The 26112-nt window shown below is 41.4% G+C and overlaps 1 protein-coding gene across 3 annotated transcripts in view; it reads right to left on the bottom strand.

Annotated features, from left to right (window-relative positions):
* Window positions 1-26112, bottom strand: part of slc35f3b (solute carrier family 35 member F3b) — a 54613-nt gene that overhangs the window by 10730 nt on the left and 17771 nt on the right. For 2 of the 3 annotated variants that reach the window (XM_040001038.1, XM_040001037.1), the window contains one exon: window positions 5491-5830. In XM_040001038.1, the coding sequence (XP_039856972.1) occupies window positions 5491-5830 (340 nt within the window). Of the gene's footprint in view, window positions 1-5490; window positions 5831-15403; window positions 15661-26112 lie in introns of those variants that run through there. The other variant, XM_040001039.1, reaches the window with a different exon arrangement.

The following is a 26112-nucleotide window of genomic DNA, read 5'->3' as shown; positions in this document are numbered from 1 at the left end:
TGTGCTCCCACTAGTGCTGCCAGCGTTAATCTCGTTAAAATGACATTAACGCCGCAAATCTCCGTTAACGAGCTAACTGCGCTAACGCAGTAGTTCCCACCAATGCAATTGAGCATTGCGTGGCACATCCGACATACTGTTTTACTTTTGTCCATGACGCGCTTACCTTCAGGGTCATACGTCACATGAAAACCAAAATAGTTCCAAACGCCACATCTGAATGAGGGTGGGGGAGGTTAAATTTGCTATGTTGCAACGAACTTAGCTTCTGTCTCGCTAGCTTGCGCTGGGCTCAGTGGATCTGCGCTCGACAGTGCAGCCTAGGCGGAGTAGTCGAACGCAGATCCACTGAGCTCTCAACACAAACAGCATCGTCAGAAGAAAAGTTGATAAAATAAATTTAAGATTTTGTATTGTTCGATACATATGCGTACCGAACCGAAAGCACTGTATGAACGGTTCAATACCGATGCAAGTACCCCTACCCACAGCTTAGGTGTGCAAAGTTGCATCTAAACAAACGACCAGACTTCTGTAACTTTGGAGTCCTTTGGAGAGATAAGTGGAGATGTTTGGATATAATGCACAGCACCATGTTTAGTAGTAACCAAGCACATATCATCACAAACACTTCAAACCAGCTGTCAAGCACAGGGGTAGAGGGGTGGTGATTGTAGCTTGTTTTGCAGCCACAGGACTTGGAAACCTTGTGGTTGTTGAGTCGACCATGAACTCCTCTGTATACCAAAGTATTCTATGGTCAAATGTGAGACCATCTGTCTGATAAATAATATTTGTCCCAAACTGGGTCATGCACTTGGACATTGATCCCAAGCACAACAGCAAACAGCAGAAAAAGAAAAGAATCAAGGTGCTGCAATGATCCAGTCAAAGTCCAGACCTCAGTGTGATTGAAATGCTGTGTTGGGGCCTTAACAGTAGTGATGTGCGGATCGATCCTGAAATATCGATTCCTCCGATACCAGTCATTTATGTTCTAGAATCGATTCTCACATTAAAATATCGATATTTTAGTAATTTAGGGTAAATTTGTAGTTTATCATTAACAGGAACACAGTGGAAAGAAACTATAACATTCGGATTGTCTACATTCAAAGGAACTACTTCCTCTTCCGCCTTTCCCGTTATTATTGGCCGGCCCGGAAACAGCAGGGGTGTCCATATTCAGAGGCTGCTTCCACCTGAGGACCCGGCCTTCGTGGTCTAAAGAAAGCCGTCACGTATACGTCACGAGCTCCCTCGGTGGAGTGAAACTGCCGTCTGCTCCTTGCTATCTAAAATATAACAGGACACTGACGTAAACTCTCGACCGTCTCACAATTTGTTTAATTAGTTTTCTGTTTAACGTTTATTCAGCTGTGTGAAAACCCCGCAGGAACCTTCCCGAGGGATTAATAAAGTTAAATTTAATCTAATCTAATAACTTTAATTTCAGCCAAACCGATTTACTCACGAACAAATAAAACACTGAAAAAGCCAAACAATAGCATTTTTAAGTTATCAATGATTTATATATCATATTTAACCCGAGTAGCGAAAGACAGGGGGGTTTGAAAACAATGTGTCGATCGGCTCAGATATTTAAAGTTTACACAGCTACATTCTCACCTGAAAATATGTTAAAAGTTTTTTTGCAACCCAGAAAGAGAAATAAGAGTAATATTAAAACTAAGTCGCTGCCGCCATTGTTGGAAACTGGAATTGGCTGGGCCGCGCTATGAATTCTGCATATGGTTTTTCAGTTTTGTTGCCTGGGTGGAAAATCGGGAGAAATTCAGGATTCTCCCGGAAAAATCAGGAGGGTTGGCATGTATGGTTGTGGCAACATCACTAACCTTGTCAAACACCTCAGAGTAAATCATATCACAGAATATGACGAGCGTATGTTGAGATGAACTGAAGAGGAAGACAGGGACAGGTGATGTCTCTCACGGAGTCCTTTAGTGCTGCAGGCAGGCAAGGTGTTCAAATAGTGCACAACTTCAGTTTTTTTATTTCTATATGATGAACTCTGCATTATTAAGTGATAAGAACAAGTAATCTGATGTCCTGTAATCATTATGACGCTATAATTTGAGATACAATAAATAAAATAAGCTTTTGTACAAAGTATCGGTATCGGATCAGTATCGTCGATACCACCCTGAATATTACTTGGTATCGGATCGGAAAGGAAATCAGTGGTATCGCACATCACTACTTAACAGAGCCCACAAACCTCAATGAACTGAAGCAACAGTGGGCCAAGAGTCCTCCACAACAAGGTAAGAGACTGATAAAGTCACACAGAAAATGTTTACTTCAAATTATTGCTGCTAAAAGCAATACCATGATTGTGTGAGGAATTCTAACCAGTCAAGTTTTAACAGAAAATACTGAGAAAAAAAACACTAAATCTGGAGACGTATGATTAACAGTCAGTCTGGCAGTCTGCTATGTTGAAGAAATGATTAATCTTTAAGTGCTTCTGCATGAGGCTTAGTCATCCACTATTCATGTTTTTCAGGCGCTGTAACTACGCACAAGAAGCTAAATGAAAATACCCTTGAATAAAAGCTGACGGTCCAAAAGCTATTGGCATGAGTCAGTAATGCAACAGAGGAACCGAACCATGACATTATGTATCAGTATCAGAATACTGCATAGTGGTCCTGCTCTGTCGTGTTACTACATTGTCTGCTGAGTAAGACCTTGCGTTGCTCTGCTGTGAGAATTTTCTGTTTCACCCTCAACTTGAGTGACTCCGCCCACACCGGACTGCTATTGTTACCATTACTACAGAGTTGTACCGTTTACCCTGAGTGCATCTGGCTCAGTGAAAAGTGATGAAGCAGCAATAAGTGAGGAGTGGCAGGTAGCATATTTGCCAGGGTGTCCTGCTGGATACTGTAGAGCAGCGCTGCTATGAATCAGCTCCAGAGAGCTGAGTCTGCACTAAGAACACACTGCTCAAACCTCCTCTGTGGACACGACACTAATTCTGCGACAACCAATTTATCGGCGTTTCATTACAGACACTGGTTACACCACCTTAAAGCCAAACCGGTGACTGTGTTCACGCATTATTCCTGCACTTGTGTACTTGTGCACTGTAATCCGCAGTGATTTTTAAGATACGTCAAACCTCTGCAAATCTGCCAAATAAAGTGTTGCAGCAGATATTAATACATCTAGCAGCGCATGGATTAAACAGTTAAGCGCTGCACTTCCAGAATCATTTAGTATCACTTTCTAGCCCCTGCACAGAACTTTTATTTGGTTTCTTTAGAATTTGGCACAGAGTTAATCCATCCTTCTTTTTATACTTACATCTAAACTGACTTAACATTACCCAAGAGCAGCCAGAGGGTCTCAAACTACAAGCTTGAATTTAAAAGATGAACGTGCAAAATGACACTTTGTGAGTTAAGAGATAAATCCTTCCACTGCTGCTACGATCTGTCCGTAAATATCAAGTCTATACAACAACAGGGCTGATGAGTGCACTAAAATCCTCTCCTCACAGATATACTGCTAAAGTCAAGTCCTTGTCTCTCGTTCGGCTGCCTGCTGTCACGAAGCTATCCTTTGGTTTCTATTTCTCTGCACTGTCAGGTTCACAGAAGACGGTATTGTAATTTGTAGTCAGTTCACATGAGCTCCAACTGAGGAGTGGGAGACCCACATCCTCATGTAGGCATTTAGAAAAAAAGGAAGGATTACATCACAGAGGAGCATCTGAAATACAGAGCCAATCCCCCGAGCTCACCAGCACACCACAGCTTCTAAACTACCGCTCTCTTTTGTCTCTTTGCACTAACGTAGCATTGCAGGTAGCAGAGATAAGACTTTTGTCTAAAGACCATGATTAATGGACTGCTTCAACTGTGAAAGCCACTGTAACACAATTAGGATTACAGTCTCGTCAGCAGGGTATGTGAGACGGCACGGCCTGCTCTTCCAAACAGGTAAATATGTGGCGGCGTTTTGCAAATAAAATCCGAAGAGAGGATGACTGTGTTTACCTGACAAGCAAAAACAGAATTAGCTTATTCAGTGAGACTGAAAATGGACCTAAATGATAAACTGTAAGCAGCTGGTGAAACAGGCTGAACATGTGGCGTTTGTTCCATGAAATACAAAGAGGACAGAAACTGTCACAGTGTTTGAAAAAAATTCAATTAGTACATCTCTATCATCCCACTGGTACACTGCCAGATGTTAGGTGGTGGTTAATTTCGTTGGGGAATCAAACTGACCTTTTGAATGGATTTTTTGGTAAATCCCGATTAGTTGTATACTTGTTGTAACTAGAAAAACTGGATAGAAAATAAAAAGAGAGAATAAAACTCATATGGGATTTTTAATACAGATACTGATACCAATATTGGGCAATCTAAACATCAGATATTCCTTCATATCGGAGGATATTTTTTGATGCTAGGCACAAATTTCACTGACATTTAAATTTCAAAGCCCAACTTTGGTCGGATCAGCTGGTTGCTGTTTCCAAACATTTGGCTGTGTAGCCAACACTGAAGTTGCGGGTTGCATACAGGTAGAAGAATTATACAATGTCATCACTCATAACGTGGTTGAAGTGTGTTTCTCCCATCTAGTCTTCAGCTTTTAACTTATGGGCCATTACAAATGCTGATACAGATAGATTAATTGTTTGTTAATGATCTGATGACCCCTCAGGTCTGACTTGAGATAATATTTTTAAAGGTTGTAGGTTTTATCTATATAGACAGGAAACTTTACTTTGATTTGATTTTTAATGACTGTGCTGTAATCTGGTCGGCTGTTGCTGTTGCAAAAATTGATTTATGTTCTGTCTTATAAAACTGTAACTGCTGAAGTCTCTGACCTTAGAAAAGAAATAATGCCCTTTGACTGAAGTCAGAATTTGTGTGAGAGCCTGTACTGCACTTTACAGTCACTTAAGGGTTTTTTTATATCGTTTGTTTCCTCCGCTGTCACTGTGCGTGTCGGTGGGTAGGGGCACAGACCAGTATAGACTTTATTCACAGTCCATGTGCACTAGGAAAGGCGAGACAGAAAAAAGAGAAACAGTGACTAGAATTGATGACAACCTACTGCTATCGCCTACTTTAAGTGCATCAAAAGCTGTCAAACAAGTGTTAATTCATCTAAAATCCACCATCTGGTCACAGGACGACTAGTCTTGGCTAAAGCTATAACAGAGTTACAGCACCCAGGCTGGTGTCGCTGCCATGTACCAGCCCATAAATTAAACAAAAAGGGGATGCTGAATATGGAGGTGCCATGAAAGAAGATCATGGAGAAGATTCATGGATGTAAAGAAGGAGGATATGTGGAAAATTCTGAGATTAAAGGATGATCACAACATGTCAGAGCACAAAAGCCGATTTATATATATATAAAAAGAATGATCATAATGTGACAGCAGCTTTAGTGCTTGGACCTCTAATGGAGCTTGCTCTAAAGGAGAGAGTGTCTTCTAACCTTAACCTCTGCCTGGCTGTCTGCCTCTCCGGACTCTTGCACAGGTGGCCGATGTAGTAGAGGGGGAAGAAGAGGCAGTTCCACGTGGTGGCGAACCAGGTGAGGGTGAAGGGAGCATCAAACTGCTTAAAGGTCAGCTTGGCCAGCTGGGTGGAGCCTGCCCAGGAGGAACACACGCACATCACCATGGCGACTCCCCATAGAGCCTTCCGCACTTGTACAGCTGTCACTCGGATGCAGCAGTGAAGCCGCCGTCTGCTGGAGCCGGACTCTGCTCCTGCAGCACCGGCCGACTGCGCGTCTGTGGTGCCCACCACATTCTCTCTGGAGCGATCTTCCCCTAAAGACGGACACATACATGACAGACTGATGTCCAAACACACCGATACTGCAGACCTGTATGCTCATTCATTATTTGACACATTTTAACATATTTGTCCTTGCTTATTACTGAATTTTTCTGAACTTCCTCTTCCTCTGCATGTGCTTTAGGTGCCTGGTGGGCAGGAAATCATCAATGCCAAATGGGAACATCTGGGCCTGGTGTTTCCAGACTATGAAACCGTTGCTGGCATGCCACTTGATTCTTTCTCTCCTGCCTGGCGTCTGAGTTTCTGCATGTACTTACTTTCTTTTCAGTTCTTTCATGCTGTTTTCCAGCACCTTGTAGCACTTTCACACTATTTCCACTCCCATACACGTCCTGCTTCACTGATGCCTACTTTTACACCTGATTTGATCAAATTATTTTGATAAAATATCACATAAAGTGCTTTTTGTCACAGCCTTCAGAGGTTGCCAGGTTGTGGCATTTTTTTCTCCCTAAGCATCATGTGGATACAGTATATTATCTTTTGCAGCAAAACTGACTCCAGATCATACCAGTCTTGTCATCATTTTCTGGATAAAAATAGCTGCTTTCAAACTTAAACTGAACTTGAAGGTAATCAATCCGAGTTAGAAATGTGGCGATCAAGTGTGACAGGCGGCAGTGAAACAGAGGGCACATGAGGGCAGACGTGATATCCAATCCAAGATGACCTCTTATCCACCGCATGAGCTGCAGCGGCATGTGTGTTTGCCCTAGCGTGCAAAGACACACACCGCAACACTTAACTTTTCTATTTCTCTTGTCAAAACCTGATAGCCTCCATACTTCTTCACTAATGTGAGAACTGAAGCGAAGTGTTGGCGTACAGTTTTCGGCCCCACTCTCACCCACTCTGTGCTTCAGAACCAATTTGCTTACCAAGATCATTTTGTTCTCTCGAATCACTGAACTTACAAACTTTGTGTCCTCTACAAAGTTCAGACACTGCTGCATGATCATGGAAATGACACACAGTGTTTTACAAAAATATGACAGTTAAATGCAACAATTATGGCAGCTCTTAACCCGTTAAAGCTAAAACAATTAAATAATTGCCATAAAATTCAAATTTGTTGAAGATGGGAGGAGTTATTGAACCTTTAAAAAAATAAAATAAAAATGTATTAATATTAATTTACATATATGAGTTTTAATTGTATCATATTTGCTACTTTTGACCTTTTTTTTTTAAAAATTTATTGCTTAAAAACAGAACAAAAACTCATGTATCAAATATGACACGCTGGGCATTAGGGGGGTTAATTTAGACAGATAAGCTTTCACTCGATTTGTACTGATAATTAACGTCTTTCTAAAACTAACAATAATAAGAGCACTCAGATAGCACAATTCCCCCCGATGATATTTTTAGTCATGCTGACATCAGCCTGTTATGGCGTGATTGTGACATTATATGGCGTCAAACTGAAAAACTAAAAAGTGTATCATACAGCCCTCTCCATGCCCTTTCATATGACATATTACTCAATATGGTTTCTTGAATTTTTTTAAAGGTCTACTTTGACCTTGGAAGTCAAAAACCACAGTCAAAGTCAAACGCTTAGCCAACTTATGTACTGACGTCCCCCGAGGCCTATAATATTGTTGTGATGTTCAAAGACAATCAGTAAAAAATTGTGAGTAACATTAAAGTTTTTACAGATTTTCACAAATCATTTTAGGCTGTCTTTTTGACCATGTAGCTAAACCCGCACCACCTAAAGCAAAACTACATGACCGCAACTCTGCAATCCGTTTAGTGAGAGTGCAACACAATAAACAGCACAACCTCATATCAGCTCTACTTCATAACAGCTGCATAATAGGCATCATGCATCTTCGGTCGCTTCCTACCTTCCAAACTGTTGAAAATGAGCGATCTCCCTAATGGTGTTTCCAGTGGTAATGTTGTGCTGCGGGGAGCCTTTTGCCAATTCATCACTGCACTGTATGCTGTTGACTGGAATACTGAATGCACTTCAAAGGGCCTCGGTGAGGGAAGAATAAATTTAACTTGATTTGATTACGCTGTGGAAATGATTGTCTGACGGCATCAACAGGACACTCAGCTCTCAAAATATTGTCGCTGTTCTGTGAATGTGATCTGTGTAATAATAAAAAAAAACAAACAAAAAAAAACAAATAAAACCACCTTGTCTAATATAACCTGCATATTTTACAAAAGAGCTGTGTAAGGGGTCATCCATCACACCCAATGAGGCAATTCACTGCTACTGGAAGAGCTGACTCTGACCTTTCCAGGTGGTCTCATCATACCGTAGATTAACTCCCCTGATGACTCTTATGCTAATGCCCCGGCTTCGCCGGGCTACCTATACTGGCTGCACGAGAGATTCACGTTCTGTTTATCTATCGCAAACGTCAAAAAGAGATGGAGTTAAGATGCGGCGCTGTTAGAGGAACCTGAACAATGTTCCCTGCTGCTGCGAAAGCAACTGACAGATCTGACAGCACGGAAGCACAAAAAAAACTAAAGATGATTCGAGATCGTTGTCATTGTCACCGCAATGAAGTGATGAATCAGCAGTGGCCAAAAAAAGAAACAGGCACACATGGATGTTTATCAAAGTCTTGTGCACAGGGGTGAGAATTAAGTTTCTCTATTCTGAGCTCTGAGGCCTCTTTGTCTTTTTCTGAAGGTCATCTCTTTATTGGTGCTGCCCATTTTGTATCCTTCCTGGGCCTCCGTCCCGCATCCTGTGGCTCTGACCACATCTCTGGACCGCAGTTTAATCTCCCAAATGTGATAATGGACCAAGCCAATCAGCCCCCAGGCAGACTCTGGGGCCTAGCTAAGCATTATCAGCTCTGGCACACTTAGTGAAGTGACAACATTAGTGATATTATACAGCCTGTACTCCAGGCTGTGGCAGTTACCACAATACTTAAATACAATAGTCTGTCTCTTATTAAATAAAAATGTGTCATGCAATAAAATACTAATTAAAGCCCCTGTAATTAAATGCAGAGCTGCAAGTATATCTTCCCAGACTAATGACTTAAAACGGAGCGCACTTCTTTTACACTTAGACTGACGGTGACTAATGATGCTCTATGAACCCTGAATGCCAGTAACGAACATATCGAGTGAACTCATCAATGTGCTGGATCTGGAGTGGCCCGGCAAAATCGAAGGGCCTCTCCGCTAATGACATTTGAAGCTATTATGACCATAGATGAAATACTCAGACCGAGTCTTCTTAAAGTGTTAAATGATTCACCTTTTTAATTCATAATCTAATGTCAACCGTCAAGGTGAGTCTGTCACACTAAGCTGTCTGGAGCACAGGAACAGTGCATTTCTGACATTTTAATAATTAATCTCAGCCTTCGCGTGCACTGGATCGCAAATTAGTTTTAGTTTTAGATTACTGTGATAGAAAAATTAAACCCTGGATGAAAATGTCTACATTTATTCAACCCATTCTATGTCCAAATGTACTTCATTGGATGCTAACGGACATCTGCAAAATTGCTGGAGACAAGAAGAAAGTGTTTCTAGGGGCAGCTTGTGATCTGCTCTGACAGCTGTGTATGGCTTCTTCTTGTTGCTTCCTCAGATACAGTCATCCCTACTGCTCGGTAGAATGAAAGCACGCTAGAATCATAGGATTTAATAAGCACAGGTAAACTAGTAGCCTATTAGCATCTATCTATTTATCTACAAGTGTATATTTGTTTAAATATGGCACAGTAAATCAATCTTTGTGCTGCAAGCTCATATATCTGCCTGAAGTACTTTAGTCCACTAAGCACCTCGTATGCCGGATACTGAACATACATCCCACTCCCAGTAGAGGCAAAGGACTCCAGTGGATGTTGAGATTAATCTTGTCACTATCGAGCCAGTTTTCCAGCTCCTCTCCCTCATAAGTCTGTGTTTCCCTGCTTCCCAGCCAGCCTTCCCACTTCTGCTATCCTCCCTCCCTCTGCAGTCTCTGCAGTGCAGATCTCTCCTGCTGATAGCTGCAAATCCCAAACGTGCCAGCAGAGCCCTGCCTGACTGCTCGCTCTCACACTTCACAGAACCCGGCCGTGACAGGCTGAGAAAGTCTCGATACGTCCCTGTCTTTGCTCCCTGAACGGGCCACCGCCCAAGCCTGGTTTGCCAGGGCGGCAGGGTGCAACAGTAGGGAGTGTTTACCTGGGACCTCAACAAGGGGAGACGTAGAGGTAGGAGAGTTTTGTCTGTTTAGCAACACCTCCGTGGGAGCAAGAGTGCTCTGCAGTGCTCTGCCTCAGCGATTCAAGAGGGTAAACAGATCAATCATACACACACACACACTTCAGAGAAACTCTTCTCCTTTTATTTACTGTCTTTGGTTTTGCTTGGTGATGAATACAAATTAAGTAGTTCAACTTACTCAAGCCAACATTACAGCATGAAGTCTTTGTGTAAAAACCTTAAGGAGTCAGATCATCTTAATTTTGACACTTTTACTTTTTAGTGTCATTGTACAAGGCTGAGGGGAAGAAAATCTCTAATTTTTAAATAAAGTTACCCGCATAGTAAGGTATGACTGAGGTGTCTTTAAGTAGGTTGAACTGAACCTTTCACATTTTTTGTGTAATTCTCTGAAAAATAATAATAAAAAACAAGCAAACAAATTCAAAATCACAGTTCTTCTTCTTTAAACTGGTTTATGGCTGTCACACAGCATCAATCACTCAATAAATACCTCAATAAAAATAAATCCTTCAGATCCATGTTGACTTATTTGGTTTGTCAGGTCTGACATAAGTCAGAGGCAGAGTGTTTTAGAAATACTGTTTTCTTTTTGCTTGGGAAAAAAAGGCAATTTATATATATACATTTTTAAAAAAAAACAAAAAAACATTAACTGTACTTTTATAAAGAAGGATGGTAATTTAATCGCAGAGACAGCTAGAAAGACAAGCAGCACGCTGACAGCAGTTACTGTCTTTGTGGCCTCAGAGTCTGACAGACAGTGTGAGTCTGTGATACTTGACTGTGACAACTTGGTCAGGCCAAGCTGTCAGTCAGCGTCCTTTCAACACACCAGAGCAGGCTCATCTGACAAGCCTGTCCCACTCAATAACACAAAAGAGAGACAGGCGGAAAACACACCCTGCTGCGTCAACCAGCTGATAGGTAGGACCACATGGGCTGAGGGGACTAAAGGCCCAGAAGGGCAGACAAGGGTGGGTCAGCTGTTACTGATCCTGCTCTCCTTCGTTCTTGGTTTCTCCTTCAACCTCAAAGGACAGCGCGGCGACTTCCTCACCGAGGAGCAAACTTGTTGTTTGTGTCTGCCTTGACCTGCCCAGCTGGTTCAACAGATGCTCATGATACAGGTCAATGCTGCAGCCCCCTTCATGCCTTATTGGTTACACTGCGTGCATGCAAGCAGAGAGTGATTGTGCAGGTCTGCGCACTGTGTTTTGCAGCAGAGTAATAGCAATCATATTTGGCATCGGGTACGCTAAAGGATAACCCTGTTCTGAAGCAGCCCTCCCTCGCTTGCAGTGCCTTATACCAGTGAATGCACTGTGATGTACCCGCAGTTTAACAGACTGGCAAGAGTCCCAGCACTTTCTGCGACAAATCAATATTTAAGAGATTGGCCACAGCATTCCTGTTAAGGTAATGGAAAGGCAACCACAGCAGGTGTATGCTGAGTGTCTGCCCAAACTGTGGTTTTACTCCCTTTATTGCACCCCAAGGCCACTGATGACACAGGGACTCTATCAAATTTCACAAACCTGAGTCACGACTGCACCTTTTTTTTTAACACATCTTAACCCTTTTATTGTGTCACTGCTGTGAGACACTCGCAGTTTGGCAATTGAGTTTTTAATGGCATCAAAAAGTATGTTCAACAAACTAACTGCTTACTCAATTTCACAGATGAAACGCACGTTTACACACTCGAGTATTCACATTTCTGTCTAAATGGCTCAAATAAATATAATTTTTTACATTTTTGTTGTTAAATTATTTGTCATAAACAGCGTGTTAACCCAACCACAGCTGTAGCGTCTAGTCTGCTGGGTGCATTGTGTATTTGGAGAAGACAGGCAGTCTTCCTTCTCACCGAAAAGCTTTTGGATCAGCTCACTCGATTTAGGATTACCGCTGAGGAGCTTCGTCTTTACACATATTTGTAGCGGGCTTTGCTTAAACGCACTGCTTTTACTATATAAATTACAAATATAACATACAGAAAAGAAGTCGTGCAACAAACCTCCAATAACGTTCGGCTTCAGCTCACAGCCCTCTCTGCACACACGCATGCTGTACTTGATAAACCTAAGCAAAAGCTCGGCCTCTTAATAAAACAAAAGCCCTGTCACTGTGTATTCAATGCACACTTATCAAGGCCCAAAGACCCGTTTCACTGGCTTTTAAAATACATTTAGCACGAAGATCAAGATTTACTTTTGCTCCTCTGACAACCAACAATTTCAACTCCAATTACGCTCAAAGAATGAATGTGAAGAATTTAATAAGGCTGAGGAAGAAACTCTAAGACAAATCCCACTAATACTCCCAGTAAGCTTTTTACTGATGTACCTAATACATGCACAATATGTACATGCAATATGTTGACCTCTGTCTGGCACATGTAGCCTGATCTCCATACTGAGGGTGCTGCTGCACATTTACATACAAATAAGACACATGCAAATGAGTACAAGATTCAAGATTCTGTCCTTGAAGCAAACATGCAGTGTTCGCTTTCTGTAAAGCAATGATTGCAATTCAGATTTTTATGTTCTCTGTCTTGAATCGTCCAAATCATTTATGTTTTAAAGTTGGCCCGTATGAATATACTTGGATCAGATAGATGCACAGGCGCAAAAAAGCAGAGCAGGAAGGTCAAAATAAGAACTCCTAACATTGCCCAGCACTCAAGCGTCCAACTGCTTTAATCAAGTTAATCTAAAGGGTCTACTTCTCTATACAAAGGCTTTTAATTTGCTATCGTCTGAGTGGCACACATACAGAAACTCATGGTCAAAGTGCATGAAGCCTTTTGGGAAAGATTTAGTGTGCCCATAACGGCAGCTGGTGACCAGCTTCCCGGGGGGGCGTATGTGTGCTGAATCACTCTGAAAACGTGCCTGCACAGTTTCAGAGGATATAATTAAATTGCTGAGATTAAAGGGACATTTATGAACTTCTTACCCCTGCTTATGATGATAAAGGGACCGACATTCCCTAAAGACGCCATGGATAGAAATACGTTTAAAAGAGAAATCAATAATAATTATTGTCTATGAGAAGAAAACACAGAGGAAGCGGTAAATACTCCAAAGGAATGAATTAAAGCTGTAAGAGACAACATTGAACTGTATAACCAGAACCATGAGTCAACCAACAAAGAGGAGATCATAGGATGACTATGGAAATGCTTTGTGATGAAGAACAGATTGGCTACTATCCAGTAAATGTATCAATTCAAGCAATAAATGTAAGAAAAAATAGAATTTCATGTTCAAATCAGATACTGTACTTGTTGCTTCACGCTGTGTGGAAGTGTGCCTGTTCACTGGACACAAAAAAGAAGAGAAAAGACAGAACACTGACAATTCAAGACTGGGGGATAAAAAGTCTTTGACAGTTTGCTGCAGGTTGTTAGTGAGGAGAACAGAGTTTTCATTGCTGGTGTTACATAAGCATGAGAGACTCTGAAAAGCTGCATGTTGATATGCTGTGGCCCCCTGTGATCCCCCCACTCCTCCACCACCACCACTCCTTCAAAGCAGCTGCTAAAAACGAGCAGCCGAGCGCTCACATCACAAACTTTACCGCTTTGACTCCCCTCAAAAATTTACAATACCGTTTCATCCCCAACACAAGACGCCTATATGCACGTTTTCTCTCCCCGCTGCCTCGTGTCACAGCAGAGTTTTTGTCAAGTCTGTATACACAAGCTTGTCAAATAACACCCCGCCATCCCAGCTATTCTGAAAATAAAACCCGTCGAGCCTGAAATTTACACTAATGATCTTAAAATCTTTGGTAATCCAGCAGCACGGATTATTCTGAAGTTACCCGGGGCGCCTTGTCTGAGTGTATGCAATGCAAACTAAACACCTCGGGCGTCGATTTCATCCATGTCCATTTAAAAACCTGCATAAAAATTGGCCACTCACCTTCCATCTGCTGGTTGAGTGATTGATTATGAATAATGAAGCATTTTCAGATGGTTTCACATTAATGCTCCAGACTATAGCAAACTTCCAAACAACAGGAGCAGAGACAGAATTCAGTCTGAGTCAGCAACAACTCGAGTCCTGCGTGACGGAAGCAGAGAGGTAAACAGTTTAACAAGTATTTATGTGACTGTCCTCTTAAATTTCTGTGTTTTATGTAACCTAATAGCTTTTTTTTTGTGGCTTCACTGATGATCAGTCACCTTGAGCTTCAATACTGCACTGCACAAAAGTACAGCCGCCACCAAACCCGTCATGGTCACACAATGAGTTTGTCTATAAAAGCTCTGAGGTTCTAGTTTCATGTTGTGAGTTTGTCATAATGAGGCTCTATGAAACTCACCAAAATAATTGCAGTTATTTCTCTATTTGATCCAGCTGAAAGGTGAACATCTTTTCTGCAAAAACACTGATGTTCAGTAGTCTCGAGTAATAGATGAGGGGGGGGAGCATAACATCAGCTCTTTGCACAAGAATCAGGCAGAGGAGAACATCATAGGAGGGATACTGTACAGGCATCAAAGGGACTATCACACTATACTCTTTCAAGAAGGTGTTGAGAATGCTGCAGCAGACACACACACACAAGACACACACAAGAACTCCGAGAGGTGTTGTCTCTTAATGATGTCAGCAGGAAATGCCAGCGCTCCTGCAGATCAGAGGGATTTTTAGACGAGACAGGGGAGACCCAGTGAGACCCAACATCAAGCTATGAGGAAGACTGAAGGACACTGCCACGGAGCGTTTAATGGGACCACCGATAACACGCTTGCTGCTGGGTTCATGTCCCAGCTGCCCTGGCATTATCCGCTGGCATTTTAAGCAGAGACTCCTGCAGCCTGTGATGATGGGTACACGGGGGAGAGTGCGAGGGGAATCCCTGCTGCAATAACAACTTAAGACCCTCCCCAAGGACCAGTAAATTTTTGGCACAGCCTTCGCGAGTCGCGCTCATTCCCAAAAATCAGTGCGTCAATAACGCAATCATTTAAACGCAACGGAACAAATTTGTCATCGTTGTCGTATAACGAGAGAAATAAAACAGCCTAAGATCCAAGTGAAGCATCTGACATCACTCATGTAAAGAAAATGGATCTTGAACCTTGATGTCAAAACCCACAAATATTGCATCATTGATTTGAAGTTGAGCGCTTGACTGATTCCCGTCGCTTCGTGTTGCTCACCGTGAGATTTTCTAAAGTTGATCCTTGTCTTAAAAAAACAAACAAACAACGATTCGTGAACAGAAATATTTGAGCTGAGCTCCGGTCTCTGTCAGAGGCACACCGGCAGCCCCCAGTTTGCGGGGGTACAGGCGGTCTCAACGGAACTCCCTACCTTCCACTTTGGTGAGGGTGAGCACCGGACTGTTGCAGGCGGACAGCGGGGCAACCCTTGCAGAGTGTTTCTTCATGATGATGAGCTCGGATGGGCAGAGCTCCGAACCGCTTCGACTACATCCCTGAGGCTGATTTGGTGCAGACACCAGACCTCTTGATGGGACCCTTGATGTTTCTAGAGCCGGTGTCCTGCTGTCTGTCCCCTCACATCCATCCAACCTCCTGTTTTTAATTTTTCTCTCTCTCCCTCTTCCCTCTCTCTCTCTCTCTACCTCTGTCGGATCCCCCCACCCCCTTCCTCCACTTCCCTCCCCAGATCTGCTGTATCCAGTGCGTCCTGGTCGGTCTCTCCTTCACGTACAGTTTGGAGATTGCTGCAATTCGCCAACGTCATGCAGCAATCAGCTTCATAACCACGTCCCACCGCCCATCCACCCACCACCCTTCGTCGTGAAGCTCGGCTTTCCTCCCACACTCCCAGCAGCCGCGATCCCTCCGGGACAAAGCAAAGTCTGCATGGGAGTGAGTAGACGCAGTCGCTGACCCGGAGGCGTGCGTTAAAACTCTGGGCTATAAATGGACTGTGTGACAGATATGATGGGACCAGTACAGTTTAAGTGGGAGGCTGGTGTGGGTGTGTTTAGTCTATAAAAACTGCAACTATAGCTCATGATTATAATTAAATAATATGATGTTTTTTCCCCTCTTGATGAAGTAAAATCCTCACAATTAAAGCTTAATGAAGCTTCCAGTATCTCTGTAATACAGCTTGCTGATGGGCTTTTAACGCGGTGGTTTTACACGCTCATGATTTTTATTTGTGATTTAGTTGTGAATTGCCTTTAAGGTTATGTAATCTCAAAATTGCACAGGGAATTGCATGTTTTTGCATTTACTGCAAACTTCTTAGGAGGAATGCACCCACCCAGTCTTTTCTTTTCTAGTTTCCCATCTCCCAACCATTCAGATACTGATGAGCTTATTGTGGATTGGTGTTGTCAGGGCTAATAATTAATAAGTTGCACTGATACCAAGCTGACATATCAGCGTCTGCCTAAGAAAACTAAGAACACTGTGATACCTACGTAAATGCACATGGTCTGCACCTGTTATTACATAGCCATGAATAAATTGCACATTATATTGTAGCATATCATTACCATATTAGCAGATAGGTGTACAAATAAACTGAGTGACCTAAGTTGTTCTCCCAATACTTCTTCTCTGTGCTTGTCACATCTATGATTTGATAAAGACGTCACCGTTTGCATTCTTCTGATAACAGAAATGAGCCGAGGATATCTGGATTCTTCTTCAGGTGAACGAACGAGAGGCGCTGAAACCATTTCCAGTTCCTTGGACTCTTGTCTTTTTGATCTATCAACGACAAAACTTGGCTCTAAAGCCTGGAGTGACAATTCAGACTTGTGTGTGTTTCATAACTCTCTTAAACTGAACTGCTGCTGTTGCAGCAGCTGGTCAGCTGAAATTGTGCCTCGGTGTATCTGTGTCATGTCATTCCATGTTTTGCTTGTGTTTTATTCCTGAGCAACCATTGGTGGATACGTCAGAGAAGAGCTGTCAGCGGTTCAAATTATCCAGCTCCATACTTATCAGAGAGTGCCTCTGATCCCTGTCACTATCAGAGTTAATGTCTTTGTAGACTTACAAGTGTGTGTCTGCAGAGGCTCTTCATATGTAAGTGTGATCCAGCTAAAGGAAACTGTGCTGAATAATTCACTTTTTAGATCCACAGTCAAGCAACAATCCCTTGACCGTGGCTAACTAGGACAGGGAGCTCTAAAAACACTCTGCCCAGACGCATTCTGGCATCCCTCAGCAACCACTGGAAATGCTGCACTGGATCTACTGGATCCTTTACTATTTTCCACTGCTACACATACCTCCTGTGTTTGGGTTTGAAAAAGGGAAATGTCAGGGAGAGCGGATGAGGGCCAATGGATGAAGTGCAAGAGCTCACCGTGAATGAACTAAAAGAGCAGAACAGGATGCTTGATGGATAAACATTATAAACATGTCACCTGTGAATTATATTATTGTGTGTCACAGTAAAAATTTCCACAGCGTGTATGTGTGTGTGTGTTTGTGGTGTGTGTGTTTAAGGCTCTGCAGCTGCCAGATGTCTTTGTGAGCTGAAGTCTTCAGCTCTCGGTGCCTTTGTGTGTTAAAGACATGACGATTCAGAGACTGTATACATGTTATTACCAATAGGAAAGACAGGGAGGTGGAAACAGGTGGAGTGGGTGAGATCATTAACAGATCCCAGTCAGTGACTCACAGACTTTTATCTGCAAACACGGAGGAGGATCAAACCAGTCCATGCTCTGAGACACCACATGACAACTCCCTCTCTCTAACAAACAATCTACAGCAATCAGTGTGCATGAGCTGTAACGGCACGTAAAAAGCCAAATCCTTTGAGGTCCTGTCCCTGCACCAACTCAGCCGAATGAATCCTTTTTATCCCTAAAAGAAGCATATCCGCAAAGAGAGGCGATTATTCTTCCACGTACACAGGAATGTTCTAGTGTGCTCCAAAGAGGGGCTTGTACTTTTCTTCCCTTTGTTTATTCATGCTGAATAATGGGGGAAGCTACAGTAGCCATTTTCCAGCTCAAACAACGCAGTTTAGCAGCGTCAAACACCACTGTGTGTTGAAAGATCAGGGAAATATTTGATCTAAAACAACATTAACACATACAGTAGTGTGCAAAAATCTTGAGCCTCCACTCATTTTTGTATATTTTGCTAAGAAATTGGGAAATACATGTAGCAAATTATTGAAACATAGTAGACAGTCACTGTTGTACCTCTCTCCTGAAGTCCTCCATACTTATTGACAATCATTTAAAATTTGGATATATCACGGATTTTACATCTAGCTCTTGCGTAATTTGGCATAACTCAGCATTTTCTCCCTCTTCTCTCACATCCTGTGTCAGGTATTCACTGGAGTTTTTCCTGTTTCTTTTTTTCTTTGTTACTTTCAGATACTGTTCACTTGTTACTTAGGCCTGCCACTTCTTTTTTATCTTTCAGTTGTCTGATGATTTTTTATGTTTTTGAAGGTCACACAGTGCACCATGCGAAGATATGCCAATTTTTAACTATTAGCTCTTCGGGAATCAATTGTTGGTGCAAAAACTACTATTTTATGCCAGTTAAACTGTGCTATCTTTTAGCATTTTCTGTAGATTCAACTAAAGACATTGGAACAAACTGAGTGTTTTTGCAACAGGCTGCTGGTAACTAAGTCACTAATCAAAATTGGTTCTTTGTTAAATTCCCTGTTATATATATGCACAACACCAGATCTTCCCTTGAGTTATGTTCCTTTTCATCCATCCTGCAGTCAATTTAGAATCAGCTATTAAACTAAGTTCATGCATTTCTTTGGACTGTGGGGTGAAGCTGGAGTATTTGGAAAGAACCCACACAGACACAGGGAGAAGATGCAAACGCATGAGTTTCTTCCTGTGAGGCAACAGTGCTAACCACCAAGCTACTGTGTGCCCTCTGAAAATAGTCAGGTACAGGAGCCAGGACGGAATATGAGTGAAAAAAACAGCATGTCCAAAGAAAAACGTCCAAATGCTTCTAGAAAGTCTGGGGGGTTACCACTTCATAAAATTACACAAAAAAAAAGTCACCATTTGAAAGAAAAATATAAAGAAATGAGATACTGCATTCCCCCAAAAATGTGGTGGCCTTGGGGAAAACATCTACAGCTATGCAAGGAAGACACAGAAATCCAGCTAGAAGTTTTCCTTGTAGCCAGCAAAAATCATAACAGGAAAGTAGTTTGAAGCAGAATCTCTGGGGAACAAACTGACCTACCTTCATAACCAAAGGGCAGTTTTTGCTTTGGATTAAGATGAAACAAGAAGCAAATCTTTTGATTAACTCCCTACTTGATATAACATGTATTCACTCCTTTTACAGTTTCCAGACTGTGTAAACTTGGAGCTGGATGGGAAGGAGTAAAATGAGGTGGTGTGGAAATCTATTTCACTGATAATGCATTCAAGTATTACAGCTGCAAGTTGGACTTGATATTGGAAGATGATTGACTCGGACTGCTAAAAGGTGTCCAAGAGTAAAAGTTTCAATGACTTCTTGTCTGACCTAAATAAAGTAACAGTGGCAGTACGAGTAAAAGTGCCCAGATTAATTTGTGCACAGCTGTTTTTTTTCTTACAGACAGTCCAAGCTGTTGTAGTGCATCTTTGCCAGACACTGCCAGATTTGTTAACGGCATTTCCTTATCCAATGACACTGCAAACCCTGATTCAAAACAAATCAATTCCTTGTCTTCACATCATGAAAGCCTCAGTTTGCTGAAATAAGGGAATATTGGAGGCGCCCAGTCACCTCCTAAAGGACGTGATGCAGTTCATTATGTAATTTTATTAAACACATGACCCAGGAGCCAGAACTAGCCTGTCAATTTATTTTGGTCAGTTTTACAATCTTCCTACTGACAAAGAGCCGCAGCCTGGTACACTACAGTAAAGTAAAAAAGTAACAGATAAACCATCAAATAACAGAAACCATTTTCTTACCATTTACCATGGGAAATGTCATTTTTTTGTGACCTTAGTAGCTCAAAATAAAAATGAAAAAGGACATTTCCTGTGAATTAACAGAAAACTTTTTTCATTACAGGACAAAGTACTGAAAATAAAAACTGAATGAGCTGCCAGTATTGTAATTTTGCACTTTTATTTCTTGACATTTAAGCCAAAAGAGCTGCGCTGACATGTTTCTTTGGTTTAGTACAGCAGCATTTCCTAATAATGTAGAAAAGCTGAGACGTGCTTTTGAAATTGCACTTGTTTTCCTAAATATATATCAAGGATTAGTCATGTTGTTAAATGTCTTTACAACAAAAGTAAAGGAAAAAGGTGGAAAATGTTGCAAGTTAAACTTGCTGTGTTAGATGCCGTCACAGGGATGGTTCATGATTCAGCAGTAAACTGGATAATTTCCAGAGGTTCACTTTTTTGCAAACTTTTTCCACTTCATTAAAATGATCGAGCACAATCACAGTACACCCAAAGATAATGGGGTATAGACACACACATACAAAACAAACAAAAAATAGGACAATTAAATTTAATGTTGCCATAAATATTAATGACTCATTATTATTGATGTAAAGTACTGGCTGTGTTTTCGTTCTTTGTTTCCTTTTTTAAAAAAATCTTCCCATTTCTGTCTCCCAGGGGACTTCTGACTCCTGATTATCAGAGAAGAATACGGGGCAAAGCAGCAAACATAGAGGCTGGGACTTCATTACAAACCTGAAAGAGCATGTCTTGCTATGCAATAATACCTCCCAGGGTGTGGAAACAGAAGATGAGGTTGTGGCATAGAGTCCTAAATAACAGCTTGTTCCCAGCACCGGAAAGGTCAAGTCAAATTAACTTTCCCTCTTCTGAGGTCCTTTACATCTTCAGAGAAAGACACAGCTCATCTCTAAAGGCAAGTGGCTGTCGAGGTACCGCAAACAGTGGCAACTCACAGGATTAATGGCCTTAGTAGGGTCCTCTGAGAATTAGAAAACCACTGCCAAAACCACTTTCCCTGTTTTTGTGACACTGCAGAGCTACTTGGCAGCACAGGCTCGCGCTGGTCTTTCACATAATCTCAGATACACCCTTGGGACTATAAATCTCTGCTGCCATAGTGTAACTGATAACACAGCTGCAGGGACATTTTTGTTAAAATACAGACTGAAAGTCATTGAAAATATGTGTTTACACAACACATAAATTCAAAATGATTTTTAATGGATTTTGCAAATCCCTTGTTGCCTCGGTGCATTGCAGTCTTATTGCTTTTCTTTCTCTATGCAGGACAAAAGCGCCATAAATATTTCATGATAGAATAAACAATAATATTCTGATCCAGTGCTTCCACATAATTAAGCATCTGTGGTGTTGCCATCCACAGTGTCTGGCACTCCCCACAGTAGCAATGTGTGTGCAGTCTGAGAGTATGCAAACACAACATCTTTCTTCAGTGGACTTGTTCATTTTTTGGCTGGCAGGATGATTTGTTTTACTGAAGTTATGGAAAAATAAGCATAGAGTTTGATAAAAAATGGATAGAACTAATAAGCCATATTCTCACATGTGACCTTGATTATCCTATTATCCTGATAGCAGGTTTGTTCTTTATCTATTTATGTTTACATCAAAGCTGCCAAATTACATAAAAATTCAAATATATTTACTTTATTCGTTTAATTTCTCAGCAGCTTATTAGTGCCCAATAACATTTGCAAACCAAAATTAACAGTCTGACTAGCACTTTGCAAAGGTTGTAAACAGGTCAAAGAGATTATGACCTCCAACCACTCAAAACACTGTCGGAAGACAGAGAGCCAGACGGGGAGGCACTTTAAAATGTGGGACTACCTCTTAATTACAACCACAGCTAATAAAGTCCGTCCGCATCTCTTAAATGCCGTCAAGTTGTACCACCCAGCGATAGCACTTGTAATCACACTCTGTCCCGGTGGCCCACGCTTAATCAGGAAGAGTGAGTCTCCATTAAATTTACATCCCACCAGAGGAATCAGCTCCTGCCAGCACATTTCTCCTTCCTAATTAAGGATGTTTCAAGTTCACCACATGTTAAGTGTAAAAGTCTTATTTGTGGTGCAGCTGTGCACGAACACCAAAAGGTTTTATAATCCTGTAAACAGCCCAGCACACTGGGCAGTGGTGAAACATGAAGGATTTGGGCCACTACTACATGTTTATGCCAGTTAGGAAAATTGAAACTGATGCTAAGGCAGGTATATTGAAGGTTACTTGTAAATGTAACTTGACTCTTATCCTTATTAATACATAATTGGTCTTGCCTTGTCTTAAAGACCTCATAGTACTATTTCATTTCAGTAGAGCACTCCACTCTCAGACTGCGGGCTTACTTGTGGTTCCTACAGTATTTAACAGTGAAATGGAGGCAGAACCTTCAGCTTCAGGCCCCTCGTCTGTGGAAACACCTCCTCCTTTGGATTCAGGAGACAGACATCCTCTCTAAAGTTTGGGATTAAAACTTTCCTTTTTGTTAAAGCTTATAGTTAGGGCTGGGTCAGGTGTCCCTGAATCCTCCCTTAGTTATGTTGAAATAGGTCTAGACTGCTGAGGGCACTGAGCCATTGACCCTCCATGCCTTTTTCACTACTTTGCATTTAAGCATTAGTTATTGCTCATCTCTGGCTCTCCTCCACACACTGTCTCCCTCGCCTCATGCCCGACCAGTCACAGGAAATGGCCCCTCCCTGAGCCTGGTTCTGCTGGAGGTTTCTTCCTTTTAAAATGGAGTTTTTCCTTCCCACTGTTGCCAAGTGATTTCTAATAGGGGGTCATGTTATTTTTGGGGGTTTTCTCTCATCATTTTGTAAATTCTCTACCTTACGATATAAAGCACCTTCAGGCAACTGCTGGTGTGATTTGACATTATTAAAAACAAAATTTAATTGAACTGAACTGAAGTGAATTGAATTGATATTGTTTCACCTACATAACAATCCATCTGTTATTTACACGTATAATAAATGTGACAGACAGTGACAGAAATAAAACAAGCATTCATCTTTTTATGGCAAACATCACTGAAATCAAGAACAGGATATAAGAGATGCAGTAGGCATCGTAATGTTGGTTCAGCTTCAATTTCTGCTTCAGGTGTGTGGCCACTAAGCAGGACGTAAAGAAGGCATTTTTGAGGGTTGAGCTTAATATTATTAATGAGATCACTGTTATTATTCTCATTTACAGAAACATTGTGCATCTGTTTTAATGGCTTTCAGCAGTTCTATCGTCCTAGTCTCTAACTGCCATCTTCATCACATTTCTTAACAAAGCTACTGATGAAAAGAGCAGGTTACCTCGGTTTGAGGTTACCTCACCACTGCGCGAGCTCTGGTTTCATCATTTGCATGATTGTATTTGCTTCCTCTGCTCGAGCAAGTTATTTAACCATGACACACTACATGAGCAGAGACTTTAATCCTTGTACCACGCTTACCGGTTAGAGTGAGAAGTTTCCCTTAGGAGACGGTTTATGTCTGCTGAGAAAGATATTTTACCTCCACTAAATGGCACTGGCTCCCTCTGTTGTCAGGTTACAGTATGATTAATTCCTCTCTAAGCCTTACTGGGTAGCTTAGCTGGGAAAAAAGTAAACTTTGGGACATGTTAAACTGATTTTCATTTTAAACCCGTCCGGTGTTTAATTGGGGGAAAAAAAAGAGAAAAAACAGAAAAAAATTTTTTTAATGCATTTTCATTTTCCGAGCTGTCACCAGCTATTTTTGCCGAAGCTGCTCTTCATTTGACTGCACTTATCCCGCAGTGCTTGAAATTATTCAGATTGCTCTAAATTGCTGTAATTACGGGGCAGCATTTCCAAAAGCATCTCGTTGCCACTTGCATTTATATCAGGCTGTTACCCAAACCGGAAACGTGTGGGCATGAAATTCTAAAACATTATTATACATGAGCCTTTATTAAGCATAAAACTGTTAAAAAAAATTGAATATTATTTCAAGGCTATGAGCTCTTACGCCAAAGCTAAGTCTCTAAATGCATGCACCAAATAGCATATTTTGTACATAATGCTGCCATGTAGTATTTTTAAATTCCCGTTTTAATGTATAAATAATAAATGAACTGAAAATATTGAGAATAGCCTGCTGATAATTGATTTGACAACAGTTGTTTAGACGCTCAGTAACATCCTCACGTTGCAAAGTGCTCCTCGCGCCTGCAGGGGGCACTGTGACCACGTCTACTCGCTGATACATAAATGACACTTGCTCAAACTGTGGATGAAAAATGACCAAGAAATCCAAATACAGCCCAGCAGTGGAGAAGAAAAAAAAGTGGAATAGCAGTAATGAAAGGTGATGAACTGACCCACATACACAGGAAACAGCAGACAGAGACACACACACATATAACCTGTACACTTCACTTGTGTAAGAACCAATAAACACCTTTAGCACATGGTGAAGAAAAGACAAGATCCTAAATTAATGCACACACGCACACACACGCACACACAGGTAAAAATAGTAACAAAAGCCATGTCAGCTCTTTGTACTCACTTTCTTGTCCTTTCTGGGGACACGGTTAAAGCTCTGTCATGCTGTGAGGGAATCACTCCAATTTTGTATTTGAGGGTTTGTGTTTCTTTCTCTTTTCCACCAGACATTGAGGTGAGGTGACATAAAGGCTACAGAGACTCCAGATCGACACAATAAAACAGAGACAGATGAATTTTAATGAGTTTCTATAAATGGAAAACAGTTATATACATATAATAAACGATAAACTTACAGCTTTCAGTACCAAAAAAGAACATAACGTTAGATTTTACTCTATTGGCAGCCAAATGTGGTATTAGCAAAATGAATTTAAAAGGTCAAACAGCTTAATTGAAACAGCTTGACACAGTAGATGTTAATCAAATGTTGCACATATGGTTGCAGCACAGTCTGGCACTGAGAAAAAAGCAATATCACACTGCAGCTCCAGAGACAATTCATGTTTGTATTCACCTTTGCTTATAAAAAAATATATAATAATAATTTAAAAAAAAAAAGAGATATCATATCCCTAACTCAAAAACTGCATAACAGGGTAATAAAGAAATAACAAGTACATTATGGATATATAAGATATAACTGTCGCACCCTGGATATGTGAGGAATCTTCATGTATCAGCAGCTTTCATGCACAGGCACGCTGAAAGTTATTTTACACCAAGTTGCAGTTGAATAAAAGATTCATTATAACATGAATAGAGTTTGGCAAGACGAATTTCAAAATAAGGCTTCGCTGACTGTCTTTTATCCCCAGAGCTTTTGATATAGTTTTATTGATCCCTCAAGCATAAAGCATAAGCATTTTACCCTCTCTCTCTAATTTGACATGCAGCACTGAAAAACTGGGAAACCACAGTCGATTCAAAGGGTTGCAGAAGGCGTGAGGAGTTATTTATGTCTCCTCAACACTTATAGGCAGGTGATCAAACCCCAAACATGCAAATTAGAAAACACCCTGGCTCGCTGCCAGTCATATTCTGCACATCGGCTTTAAATGACAGTGACAATCAGCGGCTAAGCCTAGGATCCTGCATATGAAATGGAGAACCTGTTGAAAACTTTCACTCGGTGCTCCGACAGAAACAGCCTTTAACATGAGACCTTAGATGAGGGATTCAACTAATCTTCATCTTTGTTCCAAATGGCGCGATGGAGACTCCCGACAGCTGTGCGCGCATCCTCGGCACAAAATGAGAATAATAGTGAAACAATACACCTGAGACTCTACACCTCAATTACACCCAGATTTGGTGATTTTCTTGAACGTAATTGAGCCTGACAGATTCACAGAAACTGGGCATAGGGCTCTATCGTCTGTGGTTAATAATGCAAAGACGGGGAACAGGCTCAAACAACAGAAAGCAGCAGTTAAAAACAGTTGTCAGTTGCAGCAGCGACAATATAATAGCCTTTCCCGGGGAGGGAAAAGTGTTTTCTTGTTAGAGGCCAAACGAAAAAAAGAGATTTATTATTTAGCTTCTGATCTGTTAGTCTTTGTCTTTGAAGTGTTGATTAGTTGCCGGGACCAGCTAGATCGCTTTCACCACTGATCAAACTGGTTT

This window comes from Simochromis diagramma, unplaced genomic scaffold (genome assembly GCF_900408965.1).
Source record: "Simochromis diagramma unplaced genomic scaffold, fSimDia1.1 OVJJ01000421.1, whole genome shotgun sequence".
NCBI lineage: Eukaryota > Metazoa > Chordata > Actinopteri > Cichliformes > Cichlidae > Simochromis > Simochromis diagramma.
Note: the sequence above shows the minus strand (reverse complement) of the source record. Positions and strands in the feature narration are given on the sequence as shown.